At 37.2% G+C, this 15,669-nt stretch overlaps 2 protein-coding genes across 2 annotated transcripts in view; one reads left to right on the forward strand and one right to left on the reverse strand.

Moving 5' to 3' along the window:
- Window positions 1-15,669, reverse strand: part of LOC128878071 (prohormone-1) — a 29,906-nt gene that overhangs the window by 10,432 nt on the left and 3,805 nt on the right. The window contains exon 2 of the mRNA XM_054125918.1: window positions 4,326-4,448. Within this exon, the coding sequence (XP_053981893.1) occupies window positions 4,326-4,436 (111 nt within the window). The 5' untranslated portion in view covers window positions 4,437-4,448. The remainder of the gene's footprint in view (window positions 1-4,325; window positions 4,449-15,669) is intronic.
- On the forward strand, window positions 9,239-15,229 carry LOC128878065 (CLIP domain-containing serine protease B4-like). Its single transcript, XM_054125912.1, has 5 exons — window positions 9,239-9,639; window positions 11,401-11,582; window positions 12,249-12,528; window positions 12,734-13,005; window positions 14,070-15,229. The coding sequence occupies exons 1-5, from the start codon at window positions 9,585-9,587 to the stop codon at window positions 14,415-14,417; spliced, it is 1,137 nt and encodes a 378-aa protein (XP_053981887.1). The 5' UTR covers window positions 9,239-9,584; the 3' UTR covers window positions 14,418-15,229.

The following is a 15,669-nucleotide window of genomic DNA, read 5'->3' on the forward strand; positions in this document are numbered from 1 at the left end:
ATGTGGGTTAAGTGAGTCTTCTTCTCATTCTTTATATTCATTAAATTCTTGCTCAACATTACTTTGGACTTGCTTACATATTTCTCTGGGTTGTCCTTATTCTAATTAGGGATGCCAATAGCATTCATTCATTTCTTCATTTAAAGTTCGTAACTTATTATACAAAGTTATTGCACTACTGTTTACTTATTACTAGCTTATTTCCATTCTTCTTATCATCGTCTTACACGACTCCTGCATTGTTTTAGTACTGTTTGCAGTATCTTCTCATCTATTGGGGCCCTCTGGCTCTACTTTAGCTCGGGTACCTCGGGGTTGCTAAGCCCGTACTGTAGCTACAAACACCGCTACAGCCCCTGAGGGCAATGTCAGTAGGTAGTTGAGGCCGATTGGTCCCCCTATAAAGCCCGGATACCTCAGGATCGCTCGACCCGTACTGCAACTATGGACAAAGCACAGCTACAGCCCTTAAAAGCGTTCATTTCGTAGTCATCGCGTTCAAATTTAACGATAAACAATAAAAATCTGCTACGTACATAGTTATTAACCAGTACACTCGTCTTGGCGCCTCATGTTTGACCTCGCGAAGATAGTTTTACCCCGTAAATATAAAAACGACTCAGAACAAAAGAGAAATGCGTGTCAGATATTTTTTTATATACTACATGCATGAATAGTTCCAAAAATAATTGAGCTCTCTTTGCGAATAAAACGTTATCACAACTAATGAACAGTAAATATTGACTTCCAAAGTAAATTAGTTTTTAGAATAATATTAAAAGATACATTCCATTATAAAAAAAAATAAAATAATCCCCATAGACGAATTTAATTTGCACGAAATATTTGTAGAATTTCCAATATAACGCTCGACAAAGGAAAGAAACTCTGCTGTTCCCTGGTAAGAAAGTGTCAAATTTTCTGAACAAACGTTGCGATAAGGATTACTTCCACCAGGTTCCCCGATCGTTGAATATTTCGTTTATAAAATCACGGATCCACGGTTCAAGATGGGCGCGAATCCATCAGTAAATTTGCAAGTTTTGTCGGATATCACGCGAAAGATCAGTCGACACGGTTGGAGGGTCCATCCTAAATTCCACTTAGCAATTCGTCGGTGGTTGTGTCACGTCACGCGGTTTACCCTTCGTTGGTCAATAAAATTGGAACGATAGAGGAACTGTTTTTTTTGAGGAGGTTTTTCTGCAAAGTTTCGTGGGTTGAAAAGGTCATAGGAGGGTTGACGGAAACCCCATATTAAAAACTGAACAGTCTCTGGCGCGGAAGACGTACTTCCACCGACCAAACTGTTTTCCATTCGTTGCTGCGCACGTGGCAGCAATACAGATTGCTGCCGCTACGTCAGCTTCGAACCGTCGTTCCCTCTCCGTGGGGAATTTTCCAACCAGGGAAAAATGTTTGCCGTGGGTTGAACTCCTCTTCTGTTGGGGAGAAGCTTCCCTTGGGGTGGACGAGTTCCCGACGAGCGAAACATGTCGAACGCCACATCATTTCGGAACGAATGTCCAATAACATGTAGATTTCAAATTCATCGCATAAAGCAACAGTATTTTTTCTCATTTACCAACTTGAAAGGGTAATCTGATTCCAGCTTTTTCTTTATCGCTTTTGTTTCCCATGCAAGAATCATTGCATTGCAAAATATGAGAAAAGAAAACTCGTAATATAAACACTACTACTGTTTAGTAATGATTATAGTTAATAATTTAACAAAGCGAGTTATGGTTTTCGTTGAAACATGAAGAGCCACTAAATAAAATTTCATAAAACTTGGATGAAGACAATAAGTGTTATAGGAAACTCACTGCGTTGCGTAGAGCAACAGTATATTTTTGTTATTTATTTACTTGAAAAGGTAGTCTGTTTCCAGATTTTTTAAATCACTTTTGCTTCCCATGCAAAAATCATTGCATTGCAAAATATGAAAAAAGAAAACTTGTAATATAAACACTACTACTGTTTAGTAATGATTATAGATAATAATTTAACAAAGCGAGTTATGGTTTTCGTTGAAACATGAAGAGCCACTAGATAAGATTTCATAAAAATTGGACGAAAACAATAAGTGTTACAGAGAAATCAAAAACACATAGATGTTGAATTTTATGTTTCTAACTAACATTTTCTCGAAGTGAACAGCCTGTAATTTCCATTGTGATTGTAAAGAGCTCCGAAACGAAATTTTATTCCAACTGGACGAAAATAGTAGTAGTTATAGGAAAACAACAAACAGACAGACTTGAAGTTTTATACCAATAGCGTTAATTTGATAAATTCGATTTTAACAGCGCTCTACGTGTCGCTAAAATATTTAAAAATGACGCACGCGACGGATCGCTCGACCACACGGCTGGCAATCCGCTAATTAATCGCAAGGGGGAGGAGATATTAATTTGGAAACGGGCAAAAGCTACAGCGGTTTACGATCGCGGAGCAGTTTTAAACCGCGAGCAACTGGTCAAAGCGAGCCATTGATTTCCAAATTAGCGTAGGTGCTGCATGACCAATGTTATTGGAAATCGAAGTGAAAGCAAAACAAACAAAAAAAACTAACAATTAACAAGGACTTCAAGTAGTACGAAAGGCCTGAGTGATTAACTGTGAACAACGAGCTTCCGTGGTCACGCGAGACTGCTTGAAAACAGACGTGCTGAAATTCAAGAAATGTGCAATTGTATGTGAAATTGGAAATTGTATCAATAATCGTCTCACGCTTGTTCCCATCAAGTATCATTTAATGTCTATTAATCATCTATGTATAAAACCAAAGTAAGCTTCAGCGCTTCAAGCTCTATAAAAGATTAATTCTCTGTTGTATGAACTTTATTTTATCACTCGAAAAAAGTAGATAATTTTTTGCGCCACTTGTGTCTATGATTTAATTATCATTGAAATTAAACGATAAATAGTCGAACCTATACTAATACATCTTCTCAAAAGAAAATATCAAGAGGAAATTATTGAGCAAATTATGCGGTATAGAGTTAAAGAAGAGAGCGAGATAGTTAGGAATCCCCTTCTAGTGAAAGTGAAGCTAGCAAGTAGAATAGGTACGTCAATGGTCAGACGGCGGAGCGTTCAACGCTAATATGTCATAATTCTCCCCAGATATCAATCGACTATTTCCATTCAATTAACGAAACGATTAATTGATGGGATTGGAAACTTAATCGCCAGAAGTAATCGGTCTATATATTTGTAATTCGATTAATTCCATTAATTGCTCACGACGATTCCTGATTACACATAGAAGACAATTCTGCAAGATTCCGTGACATTTTATATCGACAAATATTGTACTTTATTCGTTTTTATGTCTTCTTATTCCTCTGCGTTTCCTTTAACCAATTACGTGACAAGGTAATTTAAAAAAAGAAAAGAAAATAAACAGGAATAAAGTTTTTCTGCGTGGCGAGAGTTCGCAACGCTGAGAAACGTTGTTAGGTCTCGGATTATCTAGGTTAGGCGCGTCTCATTGACTCCGTTCGCCTCAGGATCAAAACGAGTTCAAGACGAGCGTTTACCATCTTCTGTCGCGAGAAAAGATCGGGAGCGGCTTGAGGTGAGACGTTAACGAGCCACATTTGTTCTTCTAACAAGCGCTGGGCGCCAACTCGTTCCAAACGTTCCAGTTACTCGTTATTAACTGCTACGCAGCCTTCTGCTTGTCGTCTCATTAAAACCTACACCATTGATTTCTTCGAGCAATTCACAGCTACGTATCGGTACAGAGGTAATCCGAATAAGTGGAAATTATGGCTATACGGGGGATATTATGATTGATCACAAAATGAAAAGAATAGCTGGCGAAAAAGTAAATCGAAAGTATTCCACGACATTTTCTCGTGCGAGGCCCTGTTCTCGATGAAACGGCCGATGAACTGATAAACTGGTGCCTATTGATTCTACATGGAAAAATTAACGAAAAATGTGGAATGATATTTTTTCGTACGAGGCCTCGTTTTCAAGGAAATAATTCGTTAAGAAAAACGGGGCAACAATTCAGCAAGGGATGTGAACCAACCAATTCACAGACGCTTCTCGAAGCTTTATTAGAGAAGATAGAGAAAAAGTTAATCGACATTTTTTGTATAAAATTTAGTTCTCTTTCAAACGTATTCGAAACATTTTCTAAAATTTTGACAAATAACGAATGTATATTAAAGGAAGAGATCAACAAACCACAAAACATACTACTCGCGAACGAGAAGAATGAATATTTGATGTTACAAGAATTTGTATATGTAGATGTCGTAGGCGTGTTTTTGTTTTGTTTTGTGAGTACCGGGGATCGTGTTACTTACGTCTACCTCGTTCAGAAGTCTTTCTTTGTCGGGGGCTGGAAGAGCCGTGGACCAGTCGATCAGGAGTATCAGGGCCATGGCCAAGAATATGACGGCTCGGAGAGACGACATGATATTTTCGATCTGTAACGGAAAGTCAGTTATCGTGACTAATTGGAGCAAACCTTTGATGGAACCTATTAAAAATACGTGATTTATTAATAACACAAAATTACAAAATTTAGTACCTAACAATTCTAATCTTACCAAAGTGCTTTTAGATTCTTTGCTCCTTGTTTCTAGATCACTTCAACTTTAAATTCTGTTCAGCCACAACGCGCGTCTAAAGAATTTCCAGTATCATGGTATAGGGATCCTTATAGTTTCCATATAACAAATTATTCTTTTATGGAAATTGTCAGAAACATTGTTCAAAGTATGCACTTTAAATGCATGCACGAACGATTTATATCAGACGTTCCTTATCCCGAGGAAAAATACACAAATATGAGCAATTTTATAGCCCCTAAAGGTGGTGTTTCGCCTTAACGACGCCCAGCATCGCTTTGGATGGTGATTCGGTCCCGTAATAGCGTGAAAATAACGAGTCTGTGTATCTTCTGGCTAGGAACCGCGGTAAGTACCTAACAGAGCCTCTGTTCGTTGATTATGCGTCAAGATTGCATTTCCGTGTCACGTGAATCGCTGTGCGCGTCGTTAAGGGACGAGATTTAGTACTGCGATTAGATATCGTCTTAGATTACGTTTCTGAAGATGCTAGGTACGCCCAAGGTTCGTCTAAATAAAAAAAGGATGAAGACACCTTAGTGGTGAGTTACGTATTGAACATTTTTATGAGCTTATAAAATGTTACATTCCAATGGAATTTTAATAAACCATGCTCAGAATAAAATACGAGATTATTATTTGACTCACTTGCTCGTCGGTGGTGAGTTACGTATCGAACATCTGTGTGAGCTTCTAAAATGTTACATTCCAATGGAATTTTAATAAACCATGCTCAGAATAAAATACTAGATCATTATTTGATTCAATTGCTCGTCGGTGGTGAGTTAGGTATTGAACATCTTTGTGAGCTTATAAAATGTTACATTCCAATGGAATTTTAATAAACCGTGATCAAAATAAAATACTGGGTTATTATTCTATTTACTTGCTCGTCTTGTGGTCAAATTAGGTATTGAACATCTTTGTGAGCTTCTAAAATGTTACATTCCAATGGAATTTTAATAAACCATGCTCAGAATAAAATACTAGATCATTATTTGATTCAATTGCTCGTCTTGTGGTCAAGTTAGGTATTGAACATCTTTGTGAGCTTATAAAATGTTACATTCTAATGGAATTTTAATAAACCGTAATCAGAATAAAATACTGGGTTATTATTCTATTTACTTGCTCGTCGGTGATGAGTTAGGTATTGAACATCTTTGTGAAACGTTACTATTCTAAAATGTTACATTCCAATGGAATTTAAATAAACCATGCTCAGAATAAAATACGCGATTATTATTTGATTCACTTGTTCGTCGGTGATGAGTTAGGTATTGAACATCTTTGTGAAACGTTACTATTCTAAAATGTTACATTCCAATGGAATTTTAATAAACCATGCTCAGAATAAAATACTACATCATTATTTGATTCACTTGCTCGTCAGTGGGTTTAATTTAAAATAGAGGGAAGTGAAATTTGTCCAATTTTTTAATCAGTAATTCAGTCCTTATATCAGACGCAACGGTGAGAAAGATCCGCCATCAAGAGACATAATTGCTAATAAAAGTGTCAAGTCCGTTATAAAGGGCGTCTTGTTCAGATATAGTATAAATTCTATCCACGTAGACTGTTGAAACTTTTATTAGCAATTCCGCCATTAGATGGCACATCTTTTTCACTGCTCGATGTAATCTAAAGGCTCTCTTTATATGAGACAGTTTTCAACCGACACGTCCCACGCAGGATCTACTATTATAGAAATGTCATCATCTCTTAGCTCGTAAATCCTACAAATGAAATTCTTGTTTAAACAATAGTATCTCTTTAAATTTTCTATTAAAGACACCATTCCCTTTTTCTTGTATCAATCAAGGGCGAGTTCGGCTGGGTAAATTTTATTTTTAAATTGCAATGGTTCGCAACTTAAAAATAATGAAAATATTTATATTTCTCGAAGGTAACTGAAAATCGAGAGACTAGTAAACGATCTTCGATTGTCTGTTATTTTAACAATGTTTTAAGAATGTTTTATTCTGTCACGGGACAACTTGTATGGGAAAGCTCAGCTTTAGTATGTCCAACGTTCGAGTCCCGAGGGAACGATCAGTGAACTAAATGGCACGGTAGTTTTTCTTAATTATGGTCCTTGGGGCTACCGACGTTCCCGCCAGCCGATAATTTAACGAGAACGAATGGCGTTGCCGTAAAGCTGCTCGTTATTCCCATAATCCTTTCGTCGTAAAAAACAGGATTCAAGGACTCCTCGCGGCTGGACTTGCAGCTTTGCTCGCGTATATATTGCGAGGATATGTTCCATTTTAATACTTATATTTATTCGTATTAAAGTCTTCATTTATAAAATTTCCTTATAACATACGCCGTGTAAAAATTCTATTGGAAAAGAATATCGTTTAATAATAATTCTAGCTGATACTTTCGTAAATTAAATAGCCTACACTTTCCGTTGGGACACAAATTGAACAACAATAGTAGTCACAACGTCATAGTAGGAGTTATAAAGGAATCATAAACATACAGATCTTAATATCTTGTTTCCCTTTCATTGTCTGATACACGTAAATTATTTTCCAGTTGATGACATCAATAATATTAACTATTTTCCCTTATTTAATAATTCTTAACGATAACGTTAATTGTTAAATATATTCCAAAGCAATCCTTAAGAAACCCATCTGGACGATGGCGAATGCATCTATGCCATTTTTAAATTTGGCGATATGAAATATTTATTCATAGAATAATTTGCGAGGAAATTGCGGCCAGGTTCGTTACGAGTTTCACTAGAGAAATTATGTTCTTCATTATTCTATGGTGCTTCGTCCTGACACTTTTTAAAAGGCGACTGATGTTCATCAGCCTTCATTCAAGCAACGTTGCTTTGACCATCCGTTCCGTGGACTGAGTAAACAAGTGCCGATGAAACGTTAACGATCGAGGATGGCGGATTCCATCGGACAATTAATATATGTAGAAATTTCAATTTGTGTGTTTGCGATGACTTTGCGACTCTTACTACTTTTGTCTAATTTAATACTACTATTATTATTTTTATCGTTGTGACCTCTTTAATATAATTCTAAAACTAGAAGAAAATATATGAGTAATACCAGAGTAATTCAACAATCGAGCAAAAGCAAGTAATATACGAAGACAGCATTCGAACCTAACGTCAAAAGTATTCTGCGAAATAATGCAAAGTCGGGTAAAGGGACTCGGATGAGTTAATAGATGCGCTGATGAATAATGGGTCTGGTGGTATAATTGAGCGTAGAATAGGTTGGAAGGGCACGTTTTCCGAAAGAAACAGAAATTTAATCGCAATTGTGCGAAAGGAAATGGTAGAGCTAAGCTTGGAATTGAATTACATGGTAATAGGAAGTAGCAAGAGATGATTGAGGACAGGTTAACCGTTAGGAAAGAAATGTGAAAGGTTAGTATCACTATTCATGAACGACATATCTTAAACTTTCGACCATTGGAACGTTTAAATTTGTCGTGAAAATAAATTTTTTACGCGATTATTTTCTTTCTTTTTGTGAAACGAAGAGTCAAACAGAAATGAAGAGTTCAAACGTAATGAAAGCTACTTCCAGGCGTTATCGAGAGATTGGTCTGCATTGCCTGCAGAGCGAGGCCTACCATATCAACGGAATGTTCTACGTTATCGAGTCTTACCGATAGAGTACTCTACATAACCAATCTACATTACCAATTGGGTTAGGTCTGATCGGAGTACTCACTTCACCTCTTTCCTTTGAATTCAAATTCCCCATTTTTAGTGATTCGAGATAGTGCTTCTAACATTAACGAGAGATAAAATATTCTACGTCGTTAGGCTGAAGGAAATCGCGCCGTCCTTCGATGGAGTCACCGACAATTCAGCGATACTACAATCAGACATGTTTTCCTTGATGGGAAATTAACATCAACAGGTTAATCTTATGTTAATTCCTTGAGTCATCGCTTGTATGAGTTATTGAAGCGAGTTTCATTAGATATCGAACATATAAAGTTCTTGAACGATCGATTTTCTGACAGATGGGTTAATCGAATTAAAATCTGCTTGAGGATTTTACTTTCGAGGTAACTTAAACAGAAGTGTGTATTCGATATCCGTTAGGGGAACGAACTAGACTGGATTATCGAACAGAATAATCAAGAAAATTCCAGAATTATTGATTTTAATTATATACCTATGCAATTATAACTAAAATATGCACCCGAGTTTGTTTTCAGTTTACTAGAATTATATTTTTGTAATATACAAAGAAATAAATAAGTAATAGAAATATATATCCACACGCGTTCCTAATATATTCAAGAAACTGGTATAGTCGAAAATAAAAGACAGGTCGCCAAGGATCGTCGAGTGAAACGTAAATAAGAAAAACATCAACCTTCCACGTTGTTTTACTGGAAATAACCGATCCTCGGGACCGTTGCAACCGGTTTACCGAAAAAATCGAATCGGCCGACCAAACGAGCATCGACTAAATTTGCAACTAAAGTATTTTCTTTTCAATTCGAAACAGTTATTTCGACCGTTCGTTCTGGTCGCTATGAAATGGCAGCGATTAGGATCCGATAGGCGGAAAATTAATCGTTTAAGGAAATTTTCGCCATTCGTGGCGACTCCACCACCTTCGCCAGTTTCATTTGGTGTGCGACAGTGTTCGATGAAGGTAACGATGGGACCAGGAGAGTGGGGGATCCTGTTCCCGTAGCCTGTTCCAGGAAGAAGGTGCAAGAATTTCCTGGGCCTCAGTGCATCGGAGATTATCGTGCGAGTTCGTCCACCGCGAATCCAACGAATGGACGCTTCTCTTGGTTGCTATTTTCAAATATTACGCGTGACCTTAACTGCGACACTCGTTTTTCAAATGTCCATCAAGGAAACGTCTGCGTGAATAATAATCGAGAGTGACACCATCGTACGACTGAACATCGTTCAACCATGGCGGGAGAACAGGACTAGTTCTTTAATTTATTTCGAAAGAGAGAAGAACTCGTTTGCGAGCAGACATGATTCGTCGAGGCCTTTTATTTTTAATCGTGGTCCTGCACGGGGCTGTTGCTCGTGAGTAAAATTGTTAATTTCAATCGATCGTTAAGCTTTGCAATTACGGTAATCGATTGCTTTTGACAGTTATAATTGTCAAGTACAATTGATTATTACGTATCGATCGTTGGTTGAAGTCAATTGTGGTTGGAATTTTTCCTTTCAATTCTAATTGACTTTTGAATTGATTCAAAATGTGAACGATTGATTCCAACATTATATTTCTGTGAAACGATTCGAGAACTAACGTTCTTGAAGCTTACAATAAAATATAAAGACAAAATGCCAGTGAAATAATCTTGAAAACGTTCTCGCATTAAAAAAACTAGTAGTGCCATCCAACGTCCCACTCGAAACACTTAAGAACGTGTGTCAGTTTTTTCTTTTTTTAATCACATGTCTTCGAGAATTTTTACAATCTTAACTCAAGTGGAAAACCCCGTATAATAAATACAAATATGTATATATTATAACAACTCCTGTATAAATATATATATATTGACTCACCTTACTCAAAAACATTCATTCATTCATTCATTTATTTAAAGCGCGTGACTTGTTACACAAAGTTATTGCACTACTGCTTACTTCTTACTAGCTTATTTCCATTCTTCTTACCATCGTCTTACATGACTTCTGCATTATTTGGACCCTTTGCGTTCGAGTGGCGCCTCTAGGGCGACATATGTAATTTAAGAGTGATTTTTGAACATACAATTTCAATTTTACTTATATCAAAATACAGCTAATTATTAATTAAAATAATATACATTGAGTCGCGAATGTTTTCAGATGTTTCCTTTCGAAGCAGAATTTTTGATTTTACAGAAATTTATTATAAAAATGGACTCGATTTGATTCTATAGAAAAATGCCTCGAGCGCAAAGGCTTAATACTGTTTGCAGTATCTCTTACTTCTCATCTATTGGGGCCCGCTGGCCCCCTCTAGCTCGGGTACCTCGGGGTTGTTAAGCCAGTACTGTAGCTACAAATACCGCTACAGCCCCTGAGGGCAACTCAACAGACAGTGTCTATCACACTTTGTCTTAGAGTCACGCTGAGAATCTACGAATGTCGCATTTGAATTAACGAAACATAGAACGAAGAGTTTCTAAGAATTTCTAACAAACAGAATGTAATAGATGTACAAGTTCTGTTTAATCTGAATTCGACAGTGTCTATCACACTTTGTCTTAGAGTCACCCTGAGAATCTACGAATGTCGCACTTGAATGTCGAAACATAGAACGAAGAGTTTCTAAGAACTTCTAACAAACAGAATGTAATAGGTGTAAAAGTTCTGTTTAATCTGAATTCGACAGTGTCTATCACACTTTGTCTTAGAGTCACCCTGAGAATCTACGAATGTCGCATTTGAATTAACGAAACATAGAACGAAGAGTTTCTAAGAATTTCTAACAAACAGAATGTAATAGGTGTACAAGTTATGTTTAATCTAAATTCGACAGTGTCTATCACACTTTGTCTTAGAGTCACCCTGAGAATCTACGAATGTCGCATTTGAATGTCGAAACATAGAACGAAGAGTTTCTAAGAACTTCTAACAAACAGAATATAATAGGTGTACAAGTTCTGTTTAATCTGAATTCGACAGTGTCTATCACACTTTGCCTTAGAGTCACCCTGAGAATCTACGAATGTCGCATTTGAATTAACGAAACATAGAACGAAGAGTTTCTAAGAGTTTCTAACAAACAGAATATAATAGGTATACGAGTTCTGTTTAATCTGAATCGATCTTTTCAATTTCTTTTTCTAGAGGATAGTTGTATCTCGCCTCGAAACATACCGGGTCGATGCATCAATGTGCACAGCTGTCAGCGAGTGATAAACATTCTACAACAGCAAAAGCCTCTGTCGAGCGAAATTGTGCTGTACTTGAAAAGCTTGCAATGCGGCACCGAAGGCAACAGTCCCAAAGTGTGCTGCGAGCAGCAACAGGTAAGCGTTACTTTGTTGTACGTACAGGTGATCTCGATCTATTTACGGTAGTTCACAGCCACAGTGAATTATGTGCAAATACGTAAGGACCATTCCATGGGGGAGTAAATCACTTTTGTACTTTAATTGTACTCCAGTTAAAATTGGGGGGTGGGTATAAAGGGAGACACGACACTGTAACATCTCCTGAAAGATTAGCTATTTTCAGAAATTCTTTACGTGCAATTACTATATTATTAAGAGATCGAGACTTTAATACATCATATTTTTACCCTCCTGGAGGTGGAGATCCTATTCTCTATCAACGTTTATTCTGATTTCTTGGACATCCCGAAGTTTATCATTTTATTTTACCAGGATTTGGATTAATTTCATATATTATTTTTAATGAAGGAGGAAAAGAATAAAGAATTGTTCTGAAATTTTCATTGCATTCTATTGAACATTTAAACAAATGAAAACGTCATTCTCAAAATGTATACCATTCAAGAAATGGAAACAAAATCGATTTGTAAACAAATTTTACAGTGCCGTCCCCTCCTAAGTCATTATTTTTCTACTTTCATAATTTTAAAAAACAAACAAGTCCTCACGATTTGCGTTTTTCTCGCGAATATTGCACGAATTGTGGATTTGAAGTATACGACGAAATAAACATGGTGTTAGACACCAGCAGCCCCTACGCCCACGATACAGAGCCCGATACCGTCACCACCCGACGTCTCGAATCATCCTAATCTACGACTACTGAACGAGGACATATGTGGACCAGCAACGGTGCCAAAACTGATCGGCGGCGAGAGGACTGGCGTGTTGGATTTTCCGTGGATGGCGTTGGTCGCCTACGACACGGGCAATGGGATTCCCGAATTTCGGTGCGGAGGAACGGTAATCAACAATCGATACGTGATGACCGCTGCTCATTGCGTCACGTCGTTGCCCAGAGGTGAGTCGATCGAATGATACATGAATATAATCGAGTAAATGGAGTGAACGAAACGTACACGCTAACTGTAAGGATTGCACCGCTTTAACAGAAGAGAGAAAACAATGTGGGATTATATATTTTTCAAGTCGTACAAAATGGATCTCGCCCTACACGGACTAATGGATAAATAATAAACATCGCGTTACGTTGATATTATTTTCAGGTGTGAGAGTGGTCGGAGTACGCCTAGGAGAGCACGACCTGGACTCGGAACGAGACTGCGACAGAGATGAGACTGGCAAAGAGATCGTTTGTGCCGATCCACCACAAAATATCGATTTGGAAAGCGTCCACACGCATCCGGGATTTTCCGTATCACAGATGCGGAATGACATTGCTCTGCTTCGATTGAATAGAAATGCCGATTTCGCATCGTTAAACGTGCGACCAATCTGCATGCCGCTCGGAACAGCTGCACTCTTCAACCAAAAAAAGGTAAACTATGTACTCAAGAATAAATACACTTCAAACTTGGGAATTACTACGTAGAAGTAGGCCTGCATCGACGTAAAGGAAGAATTATTATGATTGAAGTCGAAACAATATTATGTAAAGTTAGCCTCAAAATTGAAGATCTTTAACCGATCATATTAGAAGAGATAGCTTGGGAGTAAAAAACATTGGTCTAGAAATTACTCGGTACGGTTTGCAAGCTAAGGCTTTAAGCTTCGAGTTACTAAGCATTTCCAATCTCAAAATTGAAGAATTTTAATCGATCATATTAGAAGAGATAGTATTGCTTGGGAATAAAAAACATTGGTCTGGAAATTACTCGGTACGGTTTGCAAGCTAAGGCTTTAAGCTTCAAGTTACTAAGCACTTCCAATCTCAAAATTGAAGAATTTTAATTCATGATATTAGAAGTGAAATCACTGCTTGAAAAAAAAAACCGTCCCTCTGGAAATCACTCGACACGATTATTTAATTTAGAAAAGTTTTGGTTGTTTATTTCGTTGGCACCTTTTGTATGATTTTCCACAATGCCGCCTACTTTCCCTCTTTTGTTTTTCTCTTTCATTTATTCAACCGCGCTACACAAAGGGTGTATCTACTACGTGTCTGGATGCATCCATTGATGTGATTTTCTGTATTTCTTTCTCGTTTTTATACCAAACATTTATTATTACTGCACTGCGGTTTTTTTATACATGTATAGCAAATGAAAATATGGAGATACCCGTGGAAACGTCCACAAATGCAAAAGCATTTGTAAAATAAAATCTTTGCAAACGCACCTACAAAAATTGACCCTACGTAGGAATTTATTTTACTCTGCAAATATTGTAATACGAACTTTACTTTCAATATTTCTTTATATTTTTCCATACTGTGTGCATTTTGTAGTTTCTTGCGTAGTCGAATTTCCTATAGATGCATTTAAAAAAAAAACGGCAATTTAATAATAACATTCTAGTTACATTATTTAGAAGATAAAACGAACTTTTGTTTAAGCTTAAATTCTCTTTCTGCAGTTTAATTATTATGTTCTCGGCTACCAGGTGACAGTGACGGGTTGGGGTGTGACGGAACTAAAGGTGCGCAGTCAGTCGTTGCTGAAAGTCAAGTTGGATGTAGTTAACAGCACGGAATGCGAGCGAGCAATCAAGGGAAAGACACGCATTTGGCATAAACACATATGCGCGGGTGGTCGCAGAGGTATGAATTCGTGTGGTGGCGATAGCGGCGGACCTCTTCAGAGTCAGAACTTGTATAATAATAAGGTGAAGTATATTCAGTACGGAATAGTCAGCGTTGGATTTAAGAGATGCGACACCGAGGGAGTCCCTGGAATTTACACCAATGTTGTATATTACATGGACTGGATCCTGAACACTATTAGGCCGTAAGAGAACATTTTGAATTTCATGGTACAGAATAATAGAAGCATTTTCCATCTCGAAACATTTGGATTCGACTAACGTTATTTGATGCTGGCGCCAGTAAAATTAGCCTCGGTAATATCAACTGAATTTACGTTTACTGAATTTTTATTAACGCCAGTAAAGTTAGCGATAATAGAATCAATTCAATTTACGTTTTCAACATTTTTATTGGCGCCAGTAAAAATTCTATACGAGCCACTTTACACATTGACAGCAGTTAAGTGTGCAAGTGAACAACTCAAGTACTGTTGCATCCCTTAATCCTGTGATTTTCCTCCTCAATTTTCCATATTTTTTTTTTTTAAATTGTAGTCTTTTAGGCATTTTCTATTAATTCACAAGCCTTCAAAATGTAGTACAATTTTCATGTGAAACGTTTCTCGATTACTCTTGTAATTCAAGAGTTGTACAGACATAAATAAATCGAGTGACTCTGGCACAAAGGGTGGTCTCTCTCTCTCTCTCTCTCCTCCCTCTCCCCCAGACGAAAAGTCATAGCAGCAAAATATAATACTCAGGGTCCACCGATTCCCGCAAAGTTTCGTCGAAATCGGGGTCTGACAGTTCTCCATTTGCGAGTTTCCAATCGGGAATATGTTACGGTACCCGCGTATACGAATTTTCAATGTTACAGGGGAATTATCTGTCTTAAAAAAGATATATACAGGGTGTCCCAGCATCGGTGGTACAACCGAGATGAGGGTGATTCTACATAAAAAAAAAACAAATAGAAAATAAAGAATAAAATTTGTTCGTTTGAGAACAAATTTTAACAAATTTTGAGTTCGGTTTTGAATATTCAGCGAGTACGCGTACACGTGACTATGGTTTACATGGATGGATCCCGATACAAGTCACATGTATAAACATACACTTATAAGTAGTACTCATATACATGACACTTATAGGTAGTACTCATATCATTAGTATCAAGATGATGTGCTTGTATTACTCATTTCTGTCTACGAATTTAGAGTGAATTTAAAGTCTGTATCGAGATCCATCTATCTAGGCCATAGTTAAGTGTACCCGTACTCGCTAAGTATTCAAAACCGATTTTTTCGAGAACGAAGCCTCAAATGAAAAAATTTTATCCCTTATTTTCGATTTGTTTTTTTCATGTAGTATCACCTTCTTCTCGGTTGCACCACCGATGCTGGGACATCCTGTATAACGAACACGAAGTCTTGTAAAGTCTGTCTTACAAAAATGAAGT

Source organism: Hylaeus volcanicus, chromosome 6, assembly GCF_026283585.1.
Source record: "Hylaeus volcanicus isolate JK05 chromosome 6, UHH_iyHylVolc1.0_haploid, whole genome shotgun sequence".
NCBI lineage: Eukaryota > Metazoa > Arthropoda > Insecta > Hymenoptera > Colletidae > Hylaeus > Hylaeus volcanicus.

Coding starts and splice junctions, on each gene's coding strand:
- LOC128878065 (XM_054125912.1), top strand. CDS start 9,585: ATGATTCGTCGAGGCCTTTTATTTTTAATCGTGGTCCTGCACGGGGCT. Junction 9,640..11,400: donor CCTGCACGGGGCTGTTGCTC/GTGAGTAAAATT, acceptor TTCTTTTTCTAG/AGGATAGTTGTATCTCGCCT. Junction 13,006..14,069: donor CACTCTTCAACCAAAAAAAG/GTAAACTATGTA, acceptor CTCGGCTACCAG/GTGACAGTGACGGGTTGGGG.